At 38.0% G+C, this 17,186-nt stretch overlaps 1 protein-coding gene across 1 annotated transcript in view; it reads right to left on the reverse strand.

Moving 5' to 3' along the window:
• The window catches only part of LOC103122510 (protein mono-ADP-ribosyltransferase PARP14-like), a 79,235-nt gene that overhangs the window by 47,649 nt on the left and 14,400 nt on the right, over positions 1–17,186 (reverse strand). Inside the window, exons 4-6 of the mRNA XM_007533125.2 lie at positions 15,378–17,165; positions 12,561–12,797; positions 11,571–11,789 (exon numbers count right to left, since the gene is read on the reverse strand). Of these exons, the coding sequence (XP_007533187.2) occupies positions 11,571–11,789; positions 12,561–12,797; positions 15,378–17,165 (2,244 nt within the window). The remainder of the gene's footprint in view (positions 1–11,570; positions 11,790–12,560; positions 12,798–15,377; positions 17,166–17,186) is intronic.

The following is a 17,186-nucleotide window of genomic DNA, read 5'->3' on the forward strand; positions in this document are numbered from 1 at the left end:
AGGCACAGGGTGGGGGGATTGATCAGAAAACATAATCCAACCATATGCTGCTTGCAAGAATCCCAGCTGTCACAACAAGATAAACACAGACTTAAAGTGAAAGGATGGAAAACTATCATACAGGCTAACGGACCACAAAAAAGGGCAGGAACAGCCATTCTCATCTCAGACATGATAGATTTTAAATTAAATAAAGTAATAAAAGATAGGCAAGGACATTACATAATGATTAGAGGATCAATCAGCCAAGAAGACGTAACAATTATTAACATCTATGCACCCAACGAGGGACCATCTAAATACATTAAGCACCTACTGAAAGAATTTCAAAAATACATCAATAGTAATACAATAATAGTGGGAGACTTCAATACACCACTCTCACACTTAGACAGATCAACAAAGCAGAGAACCAATAAAGATACAAGAGAATTAAATGAAGAGATCGACACACTAGACCTCTTGGACATTTTCAGACTCCTCTACCCCAAAAAACTGGAATACACCTTCTTTTCAAATCCACATAACACATACTCAAGGATAGACCACATGTTAGGCCACAAAGACAGCATCAATAAATTCAAGAGCATTGATATAATCCCAAGTATCTTCTCAGACCACAGTGGAGTAAAACTAACATTTAACAACAAACAGAAAATTATTAAAAGACACAGAATTTGGAAACTAAACAACATGCTCCTTAAGAACCACTGGGTCAGAGACTCACTCAAGCAGGAAATTCAAATGTTCCTGGAAACAAATGAAAATGAAGACACAACCTATCAAAATATTTGGGACACAGCTAAAGCAGTACTGAGAGGGAAACTTATAGCCATACAATCACATATTAAACAACAAGAAAAAGCTCAAATGAACAACCTTACTGCACACCTCAAGGACTTAGAGGAAGAGAAACAAAGGAACCCTAAAACAATCAGAAGGACAGAAATCACTAAAGTTCGAGCAGAAATAAACAACATCGAAAATAAAAGAACCATACAAAAGATCAATGAAGCCAAATGTTGGTTGTTTGAAACATTAAACAAAATTGACAAACCCCTAGCCAGACTCACCAAACAAAAAAGAGAGAAGACTCAAATTAATAGAATTGTAAACGATAGAGGAGACATCACAACTGACACCACAGAAATCCAGAGAATCCTGCGAAACTTCTATAAAGAACTATATGCCACCAAGCTAGAGAATCTGGAAGAAATGGAACAATTCCTAGAAACCTATGCACTTCCAAAACTGAACCAAGAAGAACTACAAAATCTAAATGCACCAATCACAGACAAAGAAATTGAAACCGTTATTAAGAATCTCCCCAACAACAAAAGTCCTGGACCAGATGGCTTCACAAACGAATTCTACAAAACTTTCAGGAAATAGTTAATACCCATACTTCTTAAGCTTTTCCATAAGATTGAAGAAACAGGAATACTCCCTTCCACCTTTTAGGAAGCCAACATCACTCTGATACCAAAAGCTGATAGGGACAGAACAAAAAAGGAAAACTACAGACCAATATCTCTGATGAACATAGATGCCAAAATATTAAACAAGATCTTGGCCAACCAGATATAGCAACACATCAAAAAGATTGTTCATCATGACCAAGTGGGATTCATCCCAGGAATGCAAGGCTGGTTCAACATCCATAAGTCAATCAATGTCATTCACCACATCAATAAAAGCAAAGCCAAAAACCACATGATTATCTCAATAGATGCAGAGAAAGCCTTTGACAAAATCCAACACCCGTTCATGCTCAAAACTCTACAAAAAATGGGAATAGATGGGAAATTCCTCAAGATAGTGGAGTCTATATATAGCAAACCTACAGCCAACATCATACTCAATGGACAGAAGCTGAAAGCATTCCCCCTCAGATCGGGGACTAGACAGGGCTGTCCACTGTCACCATTACTATTCAACATAGTATTGGAAGTTCTTGCCATAGCAATCAGGCAAGAGAAAGAAATCAAAGGAATACAGATTGGAAGGGAAGAAGTCAAGCTCTCACTATTTGCAGATGATATTATAGTATACATAGAAAGACCTAAAGAATCCAGTAGAAAATTACTGGAAGTTATTAGGCAATATAGCAAGGTATCAGGCTACAAAATCAATGTACAAAAATCAGTGGCATTTCTTTATGCAAACACTAAATCTGAAGAAGACATCCAGAAATCACTCCCATTTACTGTTTCAGCAAAATCAATCAAATACCTAGGAATAAAGTTTACCAAATAAGTGAAAGACTTGTATGCTGGAAAGAATGAGTCACTACTCAAGGAAATAGAAACTGATACCAAGAAATGGAAAGATATCCCATGCTCATGGATTGGAAGAATAAATATCATCAAAATGAATATTCTCACCAGAGCCATATACAAATTTAATGCAATACCCATCAAAGTTCCACCAAGCTTCTTTAAGAGAATAGAACAAACACTACAATCATTTATCTGGAACCTGAAAACACCTAGAATTGCCAAAACCATCTTAAGGAAAAGAAACTAACCCAAACTAATCACCAAACAGAACTCTCCTGCATCCTTCTCACATGGCGGCACCAAGAAGTCTCAAACTCTGTCAGGGTTCTTTGGGGCGGGGACAAGCGGGCTGCAAAACTAGCAGGACTAAACCAATTTTCCTGGCAGGGGGAGAGCTAGACCAAACCAATGTAAAGCAAACAACATAATAATATAATATCTATATTGTAAGGTAGATGTGATGCTAACAGTAAAGTAACAGGATAAAAAATCAACTCACATAAATTTTTGGCATTTTTTATACAAATAAGGAGTCAGATGAAAGAGAAATAAGACTCAATCACATTTACAATTTAGACTTTTTGGTGAATCTCATGAAGGAGGTCCTTTACAATGAAAACTATAGAACATTGTTAAAAAATAAAAAAGGACATACAGATATGGAATAGTATGCTTTGATCCTAGATTGGAAGAATAAATGATACTGAAGTGGCCATTCAGCCAAAAGCAATCTACAATTTCAGTGCAATAATATTCCACTGGCATTTTCCATGCAAACTGAACAATTGTCAAAAAATTTGTGGGGGACCACAAAGAGCCATGAATAGCCAAAGTGCTTCTGAGAAAAAGGAAAAATATGAAGGTACCATGCTCTCCAACTTCAGTTTATACTACAAAGCAATAGTAGTCAAAACAGCATAGTACTGGGATAAAAATGGACAGTTGGATCATTGAAGCAGAGTCAAAAGCCCAGAAATTAACCCACAAATCTAGAACCACCTTATATATGACAAAGGGGCCAAATACATTAAATGGGATAATGAAGGTCTTTTCAACATATGTTACTGGGAAAGTTGAACAGCCACATGTATAAAAGTAAAATTAGACCACCACTTAACACCTATACATCAAAGTCAAGTCAAAATGAGTCAAAGACATGTATATTATATCAAGAACTCTAAAATTCATAGAAGAAAACAATGGTGAAACTTTGCAGGATTTTTACATCAAAGATACATTTGGACCCAACCCTATGAGAATGGGAAGTGAAAAGAAGAGTAAACAAATTACATGAAACTTAAAAGCTTTTACACATTGAAAGCAAACTACAGAAGAATAGTCAGCAACCTATTAAATGGGAGAAAATATTTACATATCACACAACTGACAAGTGACTGGTAACATATATACAGAATTGGTACAGATATACAAAAGAAAAATAGGCCAAATAATGGAATGGTTCTCTAAGGAAGATATACACATGACCACAGACACTTGAATAACTGCTCCAGTTCACTTATCTTTAGAGAAATGAAAATTAAAATTACACTGAGATAACATCTCACACCTGTGAAAATAGCTTACTTAAATAAAATGTGAAATGACAGGTGTTGGAAAGTTATGGAGGAAAAGGAACTCTTTTTTACTGCTGGTGGGAATGCAAACTAGTATAGCCCCTCTGGAAGACTGTGTGGAAAGTCCTTAAACAATTGTAAATGGAATTTCATTAGCAACAACAACAAAATGACCCCATACAAAAATGGGGAGAGAATATGAACAGAATATTCACTACAGAAGAGATATAAAAGGCCAACAAACATTAAAAAAATATTCCAAGTCACTGATTATCAGAGAAATTTAAATGCAGACAACAATGAGATACCAACAGCCCATATTCATCCTACTATTTCTAATATAACTCACTTAACAGGATTCATTCAAGCTCCATTCAAAATGAGGTCAAGAAAGTGAATTCATCATTTTAATAGCTGAGTTAGTAGTCCACTGTGTATATATGGCACAATTTACTCAACCACTCATATATTGTTTGACACCTGGGTTACTTCCAGGTTTTGGTTATTACAAATTGTGCTGCTATGAACACAGGCATACACAAATCTTTTTAGCAAATCAGTCTTCCAAAGGGGCTATACTAGTTTGCATTCCCACCAGCAGTGAAGAAGAGTTCCTTTTCCTCCACAACTCTCCAACACCTGTCATTTCATATTTTATTTAAAACACAAAACATTTTTATGTAAATATTTTCTCCCATTTAATAGACTGCTGGCTGTAAGAATGCCATACATCAGAAAACAGCAGCAACAAATGTTGGAGAGGTTGTAGGGACAAAGAAATGCTCCTGCAATGTTAGTGGGAATGTAAATTGATCCAAACCCTGTGAAGAACAGTTTGGATACTCTCAGAAAGCTAGAAGTGTCCCAGACCTGAATAATAGAAAGGACATTAAGATTCAAGAGGCCCAGAGAGTTCCAAACAGAATCAACCCAGACCTGAAGACACCAAGACACATCATAGTCACAATGAGAAGAAGTAAGGACAAAGAAAGGATCCTAAAGGCTGCAAGAGAGAAACAAAAAGTCACATAAAGGGGGAAACCCATAAGACTATTAGTAGACTTCTCCACTCAAACTCTAAAAGCCAGAAGAGAATGGCAAGATATCTATCAAGCCCTGAATGAAAAAGGGTTTCAACCAAGGATAATATATCCTGCTAGACTTTCATTCAAACTAGATCAAAACCTTCTTAGACAAACAATAGTTAAAGGAGGCAACCATCACCAAACCGGCCCTGAAAGAGGTTCTAAAAGACCTCCTATAAACAAGAACATCACTATAATACTTGAAATATATCAGAGCAAACAAAAATTTGTTGAACAATAGCACTAAAATATATTAAATACATAATATCAATAAATGTCAATGGCTTAAACTCACCCATCAAAAGGCACAGAGTGGGGGGATGGATCAGAAAACATAATCCAACCATATGCTGCTTGCAAGAATCCCATCTGATACAAAAAGATAAACACAGACTTAGAGTGAAAGAATGGAAAACTATCGTACAGGCTAACGGACCACAAAAAAGGGCAGGAACAGCCATTCTCATCTCAGACACAATAGATTTTCAATTAAATAAAGTAATAAAAGATAGGCAAGGACATTACATAATGATTAGAGGATCAATCAGCCAAGAGGACTGAACATGCACCCAATGAGGGATCATCTAAATACATCAAGCACCTACCGAAAAAACTTCAAAAATACATCAATAGTAATACAGTAATAGTGGGAGACTTTAACACACCACTCTCACACTTTGACAGATCAACAAAGCAGAGAATCAACAAAGATACAAGAGAAATGAATGAAGAGATTGACAGACTAGACCTCTTGGGCATTTTCAGAGTCCTTCACCCCAAAAAACTGGAATACACCTTCTTTTCAAATCCACATAACACATACTCAAGGATAGACCACATGTTAGGCCACAAAGACAACATCAATAAATTCAAGTGCACTTAAATCATCCCAAGTATCATCTCAGACCACAGTGGAGTAAAACTAAGATTTAACAACAAACAGAAAATTATTAAAAGTCACAGAATTTGGAAACTAAACAACATACTACTTAAGAACCACTGGGTCAGAGAGTCACTCAAGGAGGAAATTCAAATGTTCCTGGAAACAAATGAAAATGAAGACACAACCTATCAAAATATTTGGGACACAGCTAAAGCAGTACTGAGAGTCAAATTTATAGCCATACAATCACATATTAAACAACAAGAAAAAGCTCAAATGAAGGACCTTACTGCACACCTCAAGAACTTAGATGAAGAGGAACAAAGGAACCCTAAAGCAACCAGAAGGACAGAAATCAATAAAATTAGAGCAGAAATGAACAACATCAAAAATAAGAGAACCATACAAAAGATCAATGAAGCCAAATGTTGGTCCTTTGAAAGATTAAACAGAATTGACAAACCCCTAGCCAGAATCATTAAACAAAAAAGAGAGAAGACTCAAATTAATATAATTATAAACAATAGAGGAGATATCACAACTGACACCACAGAAATCCAGAAAATCATGCGAAACTTCTATAAAGAACTATACGCCACCAAGCTAGAGAATCTGGAAGAAATGGAACAATTCCTAGAAACTTGCCCTTCCAAAACTGAACCAAGAAGAACTACAAAATCTAAATGCACCAATCACAGACAAAGAAATTAAAACCATTATGAAGAATCTCCCCAACAACAAAAGTCCTGGACCAGATGGCTTCACAAACGATTTCTACAAAACTTTCAGCAAACAGTTAGTACCCATACTTCTTAAGCTTTTCCATAAGATTGAAGAAACAGGAATACTCCCTTCCACCTTCTATGAAGCCAACATCAGCCTGATACCAAAAGCAGATAGGGACACAAATAAAAAGGAAAACTATGGCAGTCGGGCTGTAACACAGCAGGTTAAGCGCAGGTGGCGCAAAGCACAAGGACCAGCATAAGGATCCCGGTTCGAACCCCGGCTCCCCACTTGCAGGGGAGTCGCTTCACAGGTGGTGAGGGAGGTCTTCAGGTGTCTATCTTTCTCTCCTCCTCTCTGTCTTCCCTTCCTCTCTCCATTTCTCTCTGTCCTATCCAACAACGACAACAACAATAATAACTACAACAATAAAACAACAAGGGCAACAAAAGGGAATAAATAAATAAATAAAATAAATATTTTAAAAAAAGGAAAACTACAGACCAATATCTCTGATGAACATAGATGCCAAAATATTAAACAAGATCTTGGCCAACCGGATACAGCAACACATCAAAAAGATTGTTCATCATGATAAAGTGGGATTCATCCCAGGAATGCAAGGCTGGTTCAACATCCATAAGTCAATCAATGTCATTCACCATATCAATAAAAGCAAAGCCAAAAACCACATGATTATCTCAATAGATGCAGAGAAAGCCTTTGACAAAATCCAACACCCATTCATGCTCAAAACTCTACAAAAAATGGGAATAGATGGGAAATTCCTCAAGATAGTGGAGTCTATATATAGCAAACCTACAGCCAACATCATACTCAATGGACAGAAGCTGAAAGCATCCCCCCTCAGATCGGGGACTAGACAGGGCTGTCCACTGTCACCGTTACTATTCAACATAGTATTGGAAGTTCTTGCCATAGCAATCAGGCAAGAGAAAGAAATCAAAGGAATACAGATTGGAAGGGAAGAAGTCAAGCTCTCACTATTTGCAGATGATATTATAGTATACATAGAAAAACCTAAAGAATCCAGCAGAAAACTACTGGAAGTTATTAGGAAATATAGCAAGGTTTTAGGCAAGTTATTAGGCAATATAGCAAAGTCAGGCTACAAAATCAATGTACAAAAATCAGTGGCATTTCTTTATGCAAACACTAAATCTGAAGAAGAAGACATCCAGAAATCACTCCCATTTACTGTTTCAGCAAAGTCAATAAAATACCTAGGAATAAAGTTTACCAAATAAGTGAAAGACTTGTATGCTGGAAAGAATGAGTCACTACTCAAGGAAATAGAAACTGATACCAAGAAATGGACAGACATCCCATGCTCATGGATTGGAAGAATAAATATCATCAAAATGAATATTCTCCCCAGAGCCATATACAAATTTAATGCAGTACCCATCAAAGTTCCACCAAACTTCTTTAAGAGAATAGAACAAATACTACAATCATTTATCTGGAACCTGAAAACACCTAGAATTGCCAAAACAATCTTGAGGAAAAGAAACATAAGTGGAGGCATCACACTTCCAGATCTCAAACTATATTACAAAGCCAGCATCATCAAAACAGTGTGATAGTGGAACAAAAATAGGCACATAGACCAGTAGAACAGAATTGAAAGCCCAGAAATAAATCCCCACACCTATGGACATCTAATCTTTGATAAGGGTGCTCAAAGCATTAAATGGAAGAAGGAGGCTCTCTTCAATAAATGGTGCTGGGGAAACTGGATTGTAACATGCAGAAGAATGAAACTGAACCACTTTATCTCACCAGAAACTAAAATCAACTCCAAATGGATCAAAGACCTGGATGTTAGACCAGAAACAATCAAATACTTAGAGGAAAACATTGGTAAAACACTTTCCCACATACACCTCAAGGACATCTTTGATGAAATAAACCCAATTGCAAGAAAGACTAAAGCAGAAACAAACCAATGGCACTACATCAAATTGAAAAGCTTCTGCACAGCCAAAGAAACTATTAAACAAACAAAGAGACCCCTCACAGAAATGGAGAAGATATTCACATGCCATACATCAGACAAGAAACTAATCACCAAAATATATAAAGAGCTCAGCAAACTTAGCACCAAAAAAGCAAATGACCACATCAAAAAATGGGCAGAGAATATGAACAGAACATTCACCTCAGAGGAGATCCAAAAGGCTAAAAAACATATGAAAAACTGCTCCAGGTCACTGATTGTCAGAGAAATGCAAATTAAGACAACATTGAGATACCACCTCACTCCTGTAAGAATGGCATACATCAAAAATGACAGCAGCAACAAATTTTGGAGAGGCTGTGGGGACAGAACCGTTTTGCATTGCTGGTGGGAATGTAAATTGGCCTAGCCTCTGTGGAAAGCAGTCTGGAAAACGCTCACAAGGCTAGACATGGACCTTCCATATGATCCAGTAATTTCTCTCCTGGGGTTATACTCCAAGGACTCCATAACATCCAACAAAAAAGAGGTGTGTACTCCTATGTTCATAGCAGCACAATTCATAATAGCTAAAACCTGGAAGCAATCCAGGTGCCCAACAACAGATGAGTGGCTGAGAAAGCTGTGTATACAATGGAATACTATACAGCTATCAAGAACAATGAACTCACCTTCTGTGACCCATCTTGGACAGAGCTAGAAGGAATTATTTTAAGTGAGCTAAGTCAGAAAGATAAAGATGAGTATGGGATGATCCCACTCATCAACATAAGTTGAGCAAGAAGATCAGAAAGGGAAACTAAAAGCAGGATTTGACTAAATTGAAAGTAGGGCACCAAAGTAAAAACCCTGTGGTGAAGGGTAGACATGCGGCTTCCTGGGCTGGTGGGGGTTGGGGGGGTGGGTGGGATGGGACATAGTCTTTGGGTTGTGGGAATGGTGTTTATGTACACTCCTAGTAAAGTGTAGTCATATAAATCACTAGTTAATTAATATGAGAGGGGGAAAATTAATTGTATGTCTTGAAGTTTTTAAAACATAGAATGAGTCTTCTTAATATATAGGCTGTGTATTTGATAGGCGGACTCGCTCAAAAGCCTAGACCAAGTAGATCAGAAGCAACCAATAGCACAGCTATATACAAGATACTGGGTACTATACAGCAAACCCTAACAAAAGGACTTTTCAAAGTTAACCCAATTACCAAATAATGTGATGATAACATTAACTATCCATTGTCTTTTTGAACCCTAAGACAGCAGGAACTATCTCCACTATAGAGCCTATATTTCCCCCAGTCCTGGAACCTTAGGATAGGGCCCACTTTCCCTCATGCCTCCCCCAATCCATATCAAACCATATTGCATCAGCCGATTACAACCTAATCAACGCAACGAATGCCACCTCAACATGCTTCAGCTTAGACTGTGTCCAGAGACTTCACGTGTGGAATGACAACCCTTCAGCTTCATTACTGGGGTGAGACCTTTCCTTTCATAGTATACTCTAATTCCATCTCAGGTGGTTCACTTTCTAACAAAGACCCAAAACCTAGATATACACCAGTTTCTGTGAGAGAGAACATATCTTCACACGTATCCATAAACTAGTGCAAAATATATACCTGAAAGCAGATATACACTAGAGTTTGCAGTGAGTACCCCCTCCCAACACTTCCTCTCCACTATTCCAACCTTTGGGTCCATGATTGCTCAACAATTTGTTTGGCTTTGTATGTTAACTCTCTTTTCAGCTACCAGGTTCCAGATGCCATCAGGATGCCGGCCAGGCTTCCCTGGACTGAAGACCCCCACCAATGTGTCCTGGAGCTCTGCTTCCCCAGAGACCTACCCTACTAGGGAAAGAAAGAGGCAGACTGGGAGTATGGACTGACCAGTCAACGTCCATGTTCAGCGGGGAAGCAATTACAGAAGCCAGAACTTCCACCTTCTGCAACCCACAACCTTCCCCCTTCTGCAACCCACAACCTTCTCCCTTCTGCAACCCTGGGTCCATGCTCCCAGAGGAATAGAGAATGGGAAAGCTATTGGGGAGGGGATGAGATATGGAGATTGGGTGGTAGGAATTGTGTGGAGTTGTACCCCTCCTACCCTATGGTTTTGTTAATTTATCCTTTCTTAAATAAAAAATAAATTAAAAAAAAAAAGCTAGAAGTGGACCTATTCTATGACCTTGCAATTCTTCTCCTGGAGATATATCCCAAAGAACCAAACATACCTATCCAAAAAGATTTTTGTATACCTATGTATGTAGCACAATTTGTAATAGCCAAATCCTGGAAGTAACCCAGGTGTCAAACAACATATGAGTGGTTGAGTAAGTTGTGCTATATACACACAATAGACTACTACTCAACTTCTAAAATGGTGAATTCACCTTCTTGACCTCATTTTGGATGGACCTTGAATGAATCTGTTAAGTGAGATAAATTAGAAATTGTAGGATGAATATGGAATGATCTCACTCATAGACAAAAGTTGAAAATTAAGAACCAAAGAGAAAACACAAAGCAGAACTTGGACTGGATTTGGATTATTGCACTAAAGTAAAAGCCTCTGGGTGGGGGAGGAAAGGGCTCAGTTCCTGGAACATGATGGCAGATGAGGACCTAGTGGGGGTTGAATAGAAATGTGGAATGCTGAGAAATATTGCACATGTATAAATTATTGTATTTTACTATTGACTGTAAACCATTAATCCCCCAATAAAGGAATTTAAAAAATGAAATTACCTTATGATCCAGAAATGCCACTCTTAGGCATTTATCCAAAGGATACTCAATGAACATTCATTATACTATTTTGTCTATATTCCCTTGTTCAATTTTTAATAGAAGTTTGGATATTATTCCATATCCACAAATTTGCTTGAAATTTTCCATGCTGTAACTAGTCTATACTTTATACCTTTACTTTTTCTATATGATAAATACATGAGATAATCAACTCATTAGTCAAAAAATACATTTGAACACATAGGACCCAGCTAACAACATAACCAGAATTAAGTGAAGCTGTGTACCTGGATAGTCCCATGATCATCTGGGTGCAGCACAAGTTGAACTTCTTGTATATTTGTTTGACACTCACTACTGAATTTGAACACCTGTGAAATTATTAATCCAGCAAAAATAGATTTTGGAAATTGCAAAGTTCCTGTTCCAATTGCTGGAAATGTAACTGACTTTAAAGATAAACTCTCAGTGATGTCCAGACATTCTCTGATTATGGCTTCCATGATCTGAAAAGCACACAAAACATATCTTTACACATGTTAGACGTAGTTTAAATAATAAGCACAAATATTTAGAATTTCTGTAATATATGCTTATTCCTTTTTAATTTCAACCAAAATTAAAGGCCATCAAATGGAGAATAACAAATATAGAAGTAGATGAGGAAAAGGAGAAAAAAATATCAAAGATCTTCCAGGAGTTTTAAACTCACTAAGCAATGAAAGGAGAAAAAAAAAAAAAAAAAGGAAAGCAGTTACTATTCTAATACTATACCCATTCTCTTTTACTTTTCAGGACTTTATCTGATTTTCTCATTGAAATATATACTGTCTTTGAGGGAAACTCAATTCAGAATATGACTGACTTTGGAGTATTGCACCAAAGTAAAAAAATCTTTGGGTAGAGGGTGAGGGTAGATGTTCAGCTTCACTGAGTTTATGTGGGGGAGGGGGGTGGGAAGGATGACACAGACCTTTAGTGGTGGGAATGATGTTAATATACATGCCTACTAACCTATAGTCTCACAAATCACACACACACACACACACACACACACACACATATACTACCTTCAGTAACTCTTCTCAGAGCTGCAATAATGATTTGGTACATCAACTACAATATGAAATAGTCCTTAGCTATAGTTTAAAGAAATGGTCATAAAGATGTGACTAGCAATAATGTTATTATAGATAAGAGACAGGACCAATCTAGATTAGATGGAAAGGAGAGCCCAAAAGTGTACCCACTTTCCTGGAGAATATGTCAGGTCGCACCTGGTATGCAGATGTGCTGTTCTTATTCCAGTCTGGAGCTACCACATGAAACACATAGCTGCAGTGCAGATTGTAACCACTGGTGAGGAAAATGGTTCCTGCATTAATAGTCATTGCCCGTCCAATTGTGTTCAATTCTTCCTGAAGTTTTGGCCCAGCTTTGTTCAAGAGGGCTTGAGAAAGGGGCCCTTTGTTAAGTGCAAGATCCCAGGGAACAGAGTTGACAACAACATCCGTCTTAAAGACAAAACCAAAAGTTTGCTTCAAATATTAACAAAAGGCATAAAGCAAGTACTTATATGGCAGCTACTGGTCTGGTATAAGAGGAAACCATGTAGATGATTAAGTTTTCAGACACTGAGATATCACTTCAGCATAAAGTGTTATTAGATACTTATTTCAGTAACACACCTGAACACAGATGGACAGGTAGAATGAAACAAGGACACGTTTTGGAGGATAACAGCAAGAACATAAGCATGGTAGGTTAAGAGCTATGAGCAGGTAATTTAGATATGGATACAGAGTTTCTACAAGTCAGGTTAGAAATGTTTCTGACCTGTGAAGCAGATGTGAGTGCCAGACCAGTTAAAGTTTCCAACAGACATTAACCAAGGAAGCATTTCAAATAGCTTCATCAGGAAAATAAAGGCAGTAAGAGATCAGAAAAAGAAGCTGTGAACCAAGAGATTTTCAATCTCACAATATGGGTCACCAAGGGGCAGTGCTCAGCACATACTGTGGCATCAGAGCCACATAAGATGAAGTAAAGGAATGGAAGCAACGTTCCACATTTTAATGTTCTCAGAGGACGAATAGAACTCATTGTGATTACTGGATCTTGGTAGAAAAGGTATGTTTGTTTACATTTTAAATGGGAAACACACCATTATTTTCATTTTTAAAACACTCCAGTGCTTAAAATCCTGGACAAATTCAATATCTGATTCTATTATGGGATTTAAGCAAATTACCAAAATCACTTAAGTCTTCATGTGTGATATGGAAAAAGATAATAATCCTAGACTTTATCCAGTTGAGTGAGAAAATACATATCAAGTGTTTATTATAGTATCTTGGATATAGTAAATAATACCAACTACCATTTTGTAATTACCCAATATATTTAAGTTTACTTTAAGATAAAACTAATTTGAAATATCTCTCTAGGATTTTTAACTAAAAATGTATTTTTATGCCATGACTTTTATTTTGATTGCCACCAGGGTTATCACTGGTGATTCATGCCTACACAATGAATCTACCTCACCTGACAGCCATTTTTCCCTTCCTTCCTTCTTTCTTTCCTTCCTTCCTTCCTTCCTTTCTTTCTTCCTTCCTTCCTTCCTTTTCCTTATTTCCTTCCTTCCTTCTCAACCTAACACATCACACCTGGCTGCCTAAAAATATATCTTAAACAAAGGAACAACTGAAGAAAAAAGTGATGACCCGCAGATAGGAGAATAGATTTGAAATAATATATTTTATGAAGGACCTGTATACTCAAAGAATTTCTTAAAATCTATAATTTAAAATGGCAGGTGTTGACAGACCAGGTTAAGCACCCACATTACCATATACAAGGACCTGGTTTTGAATTCCCATTCCCCACCTTCAGGGGAGGAGCTTCATGAATAGAGAAGCGTCTCTGCAGGTGTTTCTCTTTCTCTCTCTCCCTTCTCAATTTCTGACCTACCTATAATATAAAGGGGGGGAGGAAAATATGGTTGACAGGAGCATTAGATTTATCATGCAGGCACTGAGCCCTATCAATAACACTGATGGCATAAAAATAGATAAAAATCAATAAATAAAAAACCAAATAAGTGGGAGTTGGGCGGTAGCACAGCGGGTTAAGTGCACGCGGCATGAAGTGCAAGCACCATCTTAAGGATCCTGGTTCGAGCCTCCCACTCCCCACCTGCAGGGAAGTCGCTTCACAAGCGTAGAAGCTGGTCTGCTGGTGTCTATCTTTCTCTCCCCCTCTCTGTCTTCTCCTCCTCTCCTAGCAGACCTACCAAAATTGCCCCTGCATTATCCCCAGACATTCTTCAACTACACTTCTATTTTATTTTCCACATGTTCTAACTGGTGTCTGTGTTAATGTAGCTCTAACCTGGGTCCTCTGCTCACTCTGGTTTAACATCACTGATAGGTTCCTTTCCTCTATACTCATCCTATGTATTAACATTTTGTGTCTATTATTAGTATAGTTGATTGGAAATGAATGTAAGGATGCCAATGTAAAGGAGTTTAGTGCACATGATACTAAATGCAAGGACCCACATAAGGATCCAGGTTTGGGCCCACAGCTTCCCACCTGCAGAGGGATGCTTCACAAGTGGCAAAGCATGTCTGCATATGTCTACCTTTCTCTCTCTCCCTCTCTAACTTCCCCTCCCTTCTCAATTTCTGTCGTATTCAATAAAATGGAGGGGAAAAATGACCACCAGGTGCAGTGGATTTGTAGTGCCAGCACCAAGTCCCAGCAACAACCTTGGAGGAAAAAAAATCAACATAGGTGATAATTAAGATACTCAATTAGTATAGAAGCTTTGAAAAGATAAGGTCTAGAGCTAGATTTTATTATTAGAAATCTAATGACATGAATGAGTTTTAGCTCCTATAAATACCTAATCACTCTATTAGTAAATGTTTTAGTGGTCTATTAGTAATGCATTAGTCTAAGCATGTATTTCTAGGCAGAGTTGGAGGGCCTATGATTCTCTGTATTGACTCCATAGTTCTAATCTTCATTTAATAATTCACTACTTTGTGATGTGTTGCTGTGCTATAATCGGTAGTAGGGACACTCACCTGAGCATTCTGCACATCTCCTTTTACCAGCAGAATCCTTAGGCCTTCCGGTGTCCACAGAATTCCTTTGTTTCCATCATCTCTTCCTTTGTTGGGCTGGATTGTTGTTGGTGAACTGGGCAGGAAAGGTGAGTCAAGCAGGGCATCCTTAAATAGTGTTTGCACAACTGCAGCAAAGACCCTAAGAGTCTTCTCAGCTGTATCCACAAGATAGATCTCTTTCAATGTGTGTGTATCTGACTTTTGTTGGAGGTTTTTCCTGAGAGCCATGACAGTGGCCACCACACACTGGGGTAAGGGGAAGCCATAGTTTCCAGAACTAATGGCAGGAATGGCAATGGAACGGTACTTGTGCTCCTCTGCCAAATGGAGGCTTTCCTTCACGGCTTTCATTAACTGGTCCTCACACTTCTGAGCCTCATGTTGCTTCCACTGTGGCCCCACTGCATGGATCACATGGCGGTATGGGAGTTTGCCTGCTTTGGAAATGGTAGCACTGCCAGGGAGGATCTTGCCCTTTGTCTTCACTATCTGGTCACAGTCTGCTTGGAGCTCAGGACCTGCTGCTTTTAAAAGAGCAGCAGCAAGGCCTTCATCATGTTTGAGATTCTCATTAGCCCAAAAAACCACTATTTCCACGGGAAACTGAGTCAAGTTGCCTTGCTGTACAATCAGTGAGATTCCAGAGGGCAAGGTTATCCTAGAGAAGCACTTCTGGCCATCAGAGACACCACCTGCTTTTGCTTCATTCTCTAGGAGTTGAACAAAACAACCAAACAGGTTTTTAACCTCAGTTCTATAAAAGTGTGCATTATTCTGGAAGAACTGCCTGGCTCCTGGTTTATCAATCTGAATGGTTCTAAAACAGACAGAGTCACATGCTTGTGTGACAAGATTTGTTGCCTCTAGGACCTCAGTTTTTGGACCAGTTAGTAAAATGCAGTTTTCTTTGTGCTCAGGATTAAAAAATACTTGCACGTGTGTTTTGTTAATCTCTTGCCATAATAGTTTCATTTCATCTTTTAAATAATGAAAAACAAAGGAATTATTTAGTTCAATCAGCTTTTCTGTTTTCTTGTGTTTTTCCAAAAAGTCAGAAAGTGATCCATGGACTTCATTTACTGCTCTAACACAGCCTACTATGATGACCTTGCTGGTAGATCCTGAAGTTAACTCATTGATGAGGACAGTCTTTGAAGAAGAGTTATATTTCTTCCACAAACTGCTGCTGAGTGCTTTCCATTTCTTGTCACTGAGGACTTTATTGTCCTCAACATCTATGTGCTTAGAAATTAATGCACTAACCATTTTCTTTTCAGCTTCAATGAGGGTTTCAGGAGAACAGCTAGTTAAGAGAACAGTTGTAGCATTTAGCTCATAAACTGCAAAAATTTTCTGTGCTATGAAAAGAGACTTAGATAACTCTGCACAGTCTGCCTCCTGCAAAAACTGAAAGACCTCAGGAGAAACCTGAAGGCTTTTCTGAGCCATAGCAAGGACCTTCTCCAAGATGTCACACTTTATTTTATACACATCAGCAAGGAGTCCTTTTAAGCACATGTGTTGAGTGTCTTCATCATAAAACATCTCCACCTCTGGACATTCAGTGCAGAGATGCTTCAGCACACCACTGTGGCACAAAAGAGAATACTTTCCTGATGAAATGGTCACTTTTTCCTTAACAATTGGCTGTTCTCTCTCAAGTTTTTGACTGGTGATTTCTATTAATTCCTTGATTTTTTTCTCAGAGTGTTGTACCTCCTCTGATTCCCCCACCACATTTAGGAACTTCATAGCTTCATTGTGGCA

The sequence above is a fragment of the Erinaceus europaeus genome, chromosome 9 (assembly GCF_950295315.1).
Source record: "Erinaceus europaeus chromosome 9, mEriEur2.1, whole genome shotgun sequence".
NCBI lineage: Eukaryota > Metazoa > Chordata > Mammalia > Eulipotyphla > Erinaceidae > Erinaceus > Erinaceus europaeus.